Source organism: Hemibagrus wyckioides, linkage group LG18 (genome assembly GCF_019097595.1).
Source record: "Hemibagrus wyckioides isolate EC202008001 linkage group LG18, SWU_Hwy_1.0, whole genome shotgun sequence".
In the NCBI taxonomy this organism is placed as follows: Eukaryota; Metazoa; Chordata; class Actinopteri; order Siluriformes; family Bagridae; genus Hemibagrus; species Hemibagrus wyckioides.
The window spans coordinates 21,747,027-21,754,472 of NC_080727.1; the positions used below are offsets into that span (position 1 = coordinate 21,747,027).

General features: G+C 37.1%; 1 protein-coding gene across 1 annotated transcript; it reads right to left on the reverse strand.

The window, feature by feature from the left end:
* Nucleotides 1–2: 2 nt before the first annotated feature.
* epdl2 (ependymin-like 2) lies at nt 3–6,996 on the reverse strand. Its single transcript, XM_058415459.1, has 6 exons — nt 6,868–6,996; nt 6,000–6,034; nt 5,780–5,914; nt 4,407–4,593; nt 4,241–4,328; nt 3–239 (listed from the first exon to the last, which is right to left on the reverse strand). Exons 1-6 carry the CDS (start codon nt 6,941–6,943, stop codon nt 113–115), a joined length of 648 nt encoding a protein of 215 aa, XP_058271442.1. The 5' UTR covers nt 6,944–6,996; the 3' UTR covers nt 3–112.
* Nucleotides 6,997–7,446: the final 450 nt, after the last annotated feature.

A 7,446-nucleotide genomic window follows, 5' to 3' on the forward strand; every position in this document is an offset into this window, starting at 1 on the left:
CATGATTTTTCACATCGTTCCGGTCATTTTATTCGAAAGAGAATTAAAAATGACAGCCGATTCAGCGCATTAAGCAAGTGAATGATATCACATGTATATCATGCCAGATCCTTTAGAGAAGAGCAGTGAAGAAGTTCGTTGCTTTGCCGTCTCTCCGCTCCACCGTGTTGTTAGAGAAACAGAACGCCGGAGGAATCAAGGCTGAGGGATCGCCTATGCCAATGATCATGTCGAAGAAGCTGAAGAGAGAGGAACAGGAATGTGTGTGTTACAAATATACTAGTGTCTGAGTCTCTTTAGACATAGTAAACACAAAGTCCTGTAAGTCTATGCATAAAATAACGTTGATAATGATCCTATATTCGAGAATTATTAGTCAGGAGCTCTAGTGTTCAAATGGGAGAAGTACAACAACATTAAACTCCTTAATCTCACGATTACATGAGTTCATGAAGAATTTGTCTCAGCTCAGCTTGAGGTGAGAAACTTCAAGTGCCTTTGCTGTCTGTAATGAACTCTCGAGAGTTTTTCAGCTGGCCGGTGTTGACTACACAGGAGTTTAATGGTTTATCCTGGAGTCACCCATGTCCACTCCATACTCCCAGCATGCATTATCTCGAGAAAGTGACTCCAGGACCCTTTGAGAACATGTGGTCTATGTACAATAAAAATACAGGTTGCTTGTCCGGGAGAGATGCGACTGATTTCAGGTCCAAATTCACCTCCTTCACTGTATTTTCTACTACAATTTAGATTTCCAATTTAGAAGACAGAGCAGAGTGACTGACAGACTAATGACTGTTGCCCCTCCCATATCCATCCATTTTCTATACCTACTTTATTCCTAATTAGGGTCACAGGGATCTGCTGGAGCAGCACACATTGGGCAAAAGGCAGGGGTACACCCTGGACAGGTCACCAGTCCATCACAGGGCCACATATAGACAGACAACCACACACACTCACACTCGCTCCTTTTGGTAATTTAGAATTACCAATCAACCTAATGAGCACTACATGTTTTTGGACTGTGGGAGAAAACCAGAGTGGTACCCAGGACCTTCTTGCTGTGAGGCAAGGTGCTAACAGTGCTAACCACTAAGCCACCGTGCTGCCCCACCTGCTGTATATTAATTTAAAATATCATGTGATACTATTAATACAATATTCCTCTAATTAAATCAAATTACAATTGACCTTAAAACCACAACTGTATTTTTACTTTCTTCTGGTACTCCTTAAAGCTTCTCTATTAACAGAAATCAGATTCAGCTCAACTGTCATGGCTCCATTTTCCGTAACTATGTCACCTTCTGATAATATACTAACAGGATCAGGAGGTATAGCTGCATCGCGAACCCTGATCCTTACAGCGTACATGAATTCCTCAGTCCAGAGTTGTAGCTGTCTATCCCCACACCCGCTCCTCAGGGCAAGAAGCCAGCTCATGCATTTGACCTAATTCATTCAAGCAATCATTCAAGGTATTCGTTAGCACAACCAGATCTAGATCAGAAAAGCCACAAATTACTAAATCGTTGATGTTCCTTTGGAAACATACCAAGAAACATGCATTTATGACAGTTTGGGAACAGGACGTTTCAACTTGAAGTAATATGCCCCAGAAGGTGTAATCGTATCCCCCACCACAAAATACTGATCAACCAAACGTCTTAGGTTTTCCGCAAGACCCAAATCTTTATACATGTCATTTTATGCTTCAAATGAAGTGTTCTGGTACAATTTCCACCTTCAAACGTTTGGCAGATGAGCTGAGAGGGAAGGAATGTTGGTAAACACCAGAATGATACCAAATTGCAAAACAGCATTCAGTTTAGAATTTATAATACTTATGAGTTTGTATATATTTGTTTCCTGCCATATTTACACAACATTTTTCCTCATACACGTGTGCAGATCCTGATAAACACCAATCACCTTTAAATTACCGATTACCATTAAAATGCTGTTTAGTGTCACCCACAAATCTCCATAAAAGGCAAAGAGAGCTGATGATTTGACTAAACGATGACTAAATAGTGAGAGTGCCTCCTTAGCATGAAAAATCTTTCAGTAATGCAGGTCAGACATTACAGCATGTCGGCTATCATAGATACGCACTAACTCGTCCTCCTTTTATAGCCTCCCATTACTTTAGAACATGATGTCCCATTAGTCTGTACATAATACGGACATAAATAACAGCGTTATAGTAAAGGTACATTAGTGGTGCTCTAGTGGCTCGATGGGTGAAGTACAACTTTTTTTTTTCAGCACATCAGTTTTGTTCATCTACATAAAAATTGTTCGAAGAATCTACAGTGGCCTAGGGGAGGTTAGGGTTATCAAAGCCTAGCTTTTAGAAAAAGAAAAGAATAAGATAGAAAGATAGAAAAATAATAATAATAAATAAATAATAAATAAAATAATACATTTCAATAATAATGATAATTATAATTAAATATTTATTAATATTAATAAATAATAATAATGAGATAGAAGAATAAGATAAAAATAAAAATTTGATCAAATAAAATGATTGGATAATATGATCCATCTATCTATCTATCTATCTATCTATCTTTCCGTCCGTTCGTCCGACATTTTTAATTTCTCAGCCTTAATATTATTTTTTAATAATATCCTAATATTTGTTTCTGATTATTTGTCCTAGTATAAAACTTTAACAGTTTATTGCTTCTCTGATATATTAATTTGTAATATATTATAATTTATTCAGTAAACTTGCTAACCCTGAACCTCACAGCTTGTTTGAATTACTCGGTCCGGTATTAAAGCGGTGTATCCCCACACCCCCTCCTCAGGGCAGTTGGCTGATGCCTTTGCCCTAATTCATTCAAGCAATCATCACTTTTTTCATTAGCACAACCAGAACTAATTCAGAAAAGCCACAACAAATAAATGGTTAATGTTCCTGTGGGAACATATAAAGAATCATGTGTTTATGGCACTTTGAGAACAGAACATCTCAAAAGGTTTATTGTAAATAAAGAATTATGCCCTGTTAACATGCCAGAACTTGACATAATAGGCCCATTTACACCTTTTCCCCATAACCCCAAATATGCAATCAGCAAAGACATGTTTTGTACTGGTACTACAAGGCCCAAATTTTCATAAACACTTGGAGTTTTATTAGAGTTATATTATCTTCTTAAACTTACAGCTTTTTCTGGTACAATTTCGTAACCACGCATTAGGCAAAAGGGCCCAAATGCTTGGTTAAAAGAGAGGGAATGCTATGATACGAAATTGCAAAATAAGTAAATAAATAAATAAATAAAGATCTGATTGTCTGAAATGATACTACAGAATTAAGTTATTAATTTTATTATCGGTGTGACATGCTTCTCACGACTGTCTGTTTTATAAAAAATCAAAAACATATAATGAAATGGAAGAGGGTCAAAAACGGGATTTAAAAAAATAAAATAGAATAAAATGCAATAAAATATAAGAAAAAAAGAAGAAAAAAATAAAAATGAGATAATCTATCTATCTAATAAATTTATAAATAAATTTAATATTTAAAATTAAAAATTTAAATTATAATTATAATAAATAATAATAAGATAGAAAAAGAAGAATAAGATAAAAATAAAAATGAGATAGAAAATATAATCAGATAATATCTATCTATCTATCTATCTATCTATCTATCTATCTATCTATCTATCTATCTATCTGTCTGTCTGTCTGTCTGTCTGTCTGTCAGTATATTTGAAATAAATGTCATGTATAATTTAGAACATAATCCGTACATTAATTTGCTCATCAGTACTCATCACCAGTTACATGACTGGAAGCTGATCAGTCTAGGTTTACAGTAGGAAGTCTCCTCATACATGAAATTTCCCAAACTCAGCAGCTCTTGTACGACACAAACATTCTTCAACACCGCAATTCATGTGTAATAGCTCCTGCAAATAATTGATTCAATACGAAAAAATCACTTCATTTGTCTCAAACCTCACGGTGTTTGTGCGTTATTCACATCAATCTCTCAGCGCAGGATGGAAAAACGTCACGTCTGGGCATCTGTACCATCTGAACATCGTGATCAGTACTCAGGTTTTACTGCTTTGTTCTTTATTCTAGTTCCTCAGCAATAAACCAGGTAGCGTCTGTGAATCTGTGTGTGTGTGTGTGTGTACTTATATGTACAAGGTGTGCCAGTGTTTTGTGCATGGTGTTCATCTGATTGTAATAAAACACAAACCTTGACAGAAAGTGACCCACGCCATCGATGTGATACAGGGTGACGACGGGAATGCAGCCGAACTCCGTAAAGGTCAGGGAGTAGTTTGCTGAAAAAGAGGTATGGAAAATGAATCCGGTGCTTTTCATTGAGACTGTTATATTCTTTATAAGGGTTTATAGTTTACCTTTTATCTCAGCATCTGATCCCACCCAGTTGTTGACCAGCAGGCCCTCTGCAGGAGCAGACAGGCTTCCCAGGACAACCTGGGCCCTGTGCTTGGCATCAAACGGAATTGCAATGGGAACGAAGGCAGCATCCAGAGAATTCTTAGTACAGGTTTTGTTGTGGTAAATGATGTCATAGTAAACTTTCTGAAATGAGTACAACATCAGAGTATGAGTTTTGGAGTTGCTATACTTTAATTCTCATTTCATATTGAATCAGCTGTTTTACTTTGCAATAGCCAGCAGCAGCATTTTAGTGAGGCAGGACATTAATAATGACATATCCGTCAAGTCTATCACACTCAATTTATGCTATAGGTTAATATCTAGTGCATCCTGTAATAGACAGCTGAATCCAGAATTTAGTCAAGCTTCATGTTTTGAGTAATTTTTTCTCCAAGATTGTTAGATACACCAGATGTGTTTATGAGGGTTCAGCAAAATCTATCTATTTTAGAAAACAGTCTGCTGCCACACAAACCATAATTACTTTCAATTGTTTTATTTCTATACGCCATAAACTAATCACTAATGCTTAGTAATTACTAACATCTGCCATTCATCTGGACATTTATAAGCATTGAATTTTAACAATAATGATTTTATAGACTCATTTAAAAATTTCAGTATTCTACTTTTATTAGTCTACTCGGCCGCTTAGTTCCAGTAAAAGGAACTCTTAATGCTTCAGCTTCATACCAAGACATTTTGGACAATTTCATGCTCTTTGTGGGAACAGTTTGGGGATGACCCCTTCCTGTTCCAACATGACTGCACACCAGTGACCAAAGCAAGGTCCATAAAGACATGGATGAGGGACTTTGGTGTGGAGGAACTTGACTGGCCTGCACAGAGTCCTGATCTCAACCCCATAGAACACCTTTGGGAGCAAAAAGTTGGGAGCATGAAATAGGTTCGGTATGAAGCCGAAGTATTAAGAGTTCCTTTCACTGGAACTAAGGGGCCGAGCCCAACCCCTGAAAAACAACACCTGAATTCAATGATTTGGAGGGGTGTCCCAAAACTTTAGGCAATATAATGTACTTTCCAGATCCAGACAGAGATAGGGATTAAAAAGCTGGACTTTTGGTGTTGAAGGTGTAAAAATCCCCAAATCAATAAAAGACATTGCCATATTAGCTATTTTTGAGTGTAAAGAGTACATGCTTCTTAAAGCTCCTTAAAATTGCTTCTTTTGATTAGTTTTTGTCCAACTTTGTTACAGCAGGTGTGTTTGTCAGGGCTCAGCAAAAAGCTAAAACTCTCACATTAAGATCTCTAATAAATGAAAGATCACAGGGAGTTAATATTTTTGTGACCCCGTTCTTTTTACTTCTCTGAAAAGCAGAAGGCGATCCATGAACACGTCATGCTCGCCTTCCTTCCCAGCTGCAACAACACGAATCCTCTCTTCCAAAGCATCGTAGTAGAACTGCTCATACACCATCGTCTTCCCCTCAGGAAAGTCCTGTGAAAGACATGAGGTTCAAGGCCGAGCTTCTCACCATGCAATGCCTCTTATACAGCAATTCATACACATCAGAGCCACTTACTACGGCTAACTTTCCCTGGAGGTACGGCGGTGACTCTGCAGGAAGGGACGAGGTTCAACAAAAGGTTAAGACATGTCTCTTTCAAAGGAAATCAGCTAAAAACAATGAAACAATGGCTGACCTTTTAGCCTTTAAATTGTGTGTATTAAGTATGTGGAATTATTATAAACAATTACTTTGTTTTATTGAAAAAATGGCAGAAAGGTGTTGGGGAAGTGATCAACTGCCCCAGCAACTGCCCTTAGTCTTTTAAATAAACAGGTTTACTATTTGTTTTGCAAAACACAGAGTTTGTTTCAATACGTGCATTTAACACATAGATTGGAAGAGATTTTTTGTTTAAAACTGGACTTCTTCCTTTAAGGCCCAATAAGAAATTCCCCCATTCAAAATAATACAACTGGCATCGTCAACTGGTGGACCAGTATGCTACCGGGGCTGAAAAATGGCTGTAAACATTAACTTCCTATAGCTTTTTACAGCCAATCACATGCATTTAAGTAAATGATTTAGCTGAAGGCGGCTCATGGTGACTCGAGGATGACTTTTCCACTTATTTTCATAGATTTTAAAAACAGATTTAACCTGTCTAATGCTGAACATTAACTGGTGTTGCTATTCTGCCAGATTTTTCCATTGTTTTTTAAAACATACTAGTTGTGGATACCACTGGCTACAGATCCGGCTAGAGATCTGGATTAAAAACGCTTGACTTTTGGTGTAGTCAGGTATAGAAATGGTTTAGAAATCTCAAAATAATGATATTCGCTGAGTATCACACAGTTATAGTACACACTTCTTAAAACTAAAGTGTATAGCAATCATTCGAACTGAAAGCAAGATGAAAGTGTCATTCTGCTGGACTTACTGCAGTGGTGTGGTTTCTGAGCGAAGGCACCGAGCAGTGAGCTCAGGATGACCGTAAGCACTAAAGCAGCCTGCATGGTTCCAAGACTGGACACAAACTGAACACACAGTAACGTAATTACATAATGACAAGGGTTTTATACTTATCTGCTCAGTCCCAGTCCCAGTCTTGGTCCTCTCCACATTTTGTTTCTCACCCAGCTGCAGATTCAGCCGATCCGGTATAGCTGATTATTAACTTACTCAGACTCATATTCTGCTTCACGTAGAGGTGCTAGACATACAGAAAGTAAAGCAATTGCTGCTTAAATAAATACTCTACTTTGCATATGTTTGTGATTATGTGAGCAATATGTGAAAGAAAAGTAAAAGTAAAGGATTTCATTGTGTTATGCCCCGATAGTGAACATGTAAATTTCACATGAAAATGAATTATGTGTGTATATACGCATAATATGAAAAATCAAAGCATATGTTGTACATGTGAAAGATTAAATGTAATGAATACTGTGAGAAATCAGGTATGAATAAAAATACATAGGGAAAAGGGGATGTGGTAGCTTATTGGTTAAATCGTTGG

What these genes read in the sequence shown, in the direction of transcription:
- epdl2 (XM_058415459.1), bottom strand. Translation starts at nt 6,943, where the DNA reads ATGCAGGCTGCTTTAGTGCTTACGGTCATCCTGAGCTCACTGCTCGGT. An exon ending in TCAGAAACCACACCACTGCA is followed by an intron (nt 6,035 to 6,867) that starts GTAAGTCCAGCA and finishes CCCTTCCTGCAG; the next exon opens with AGTCACCGCCGTACCTCCAG. An exon ending in ATCAGATGCTGAGATAAAAG is followed by an intron (nt 4,329 to 4,406) that starts GTAAACTATAAA and finishes CCTCTTTTTCAG; the next exon opens with CAAACTACTCCCTGACCTTT.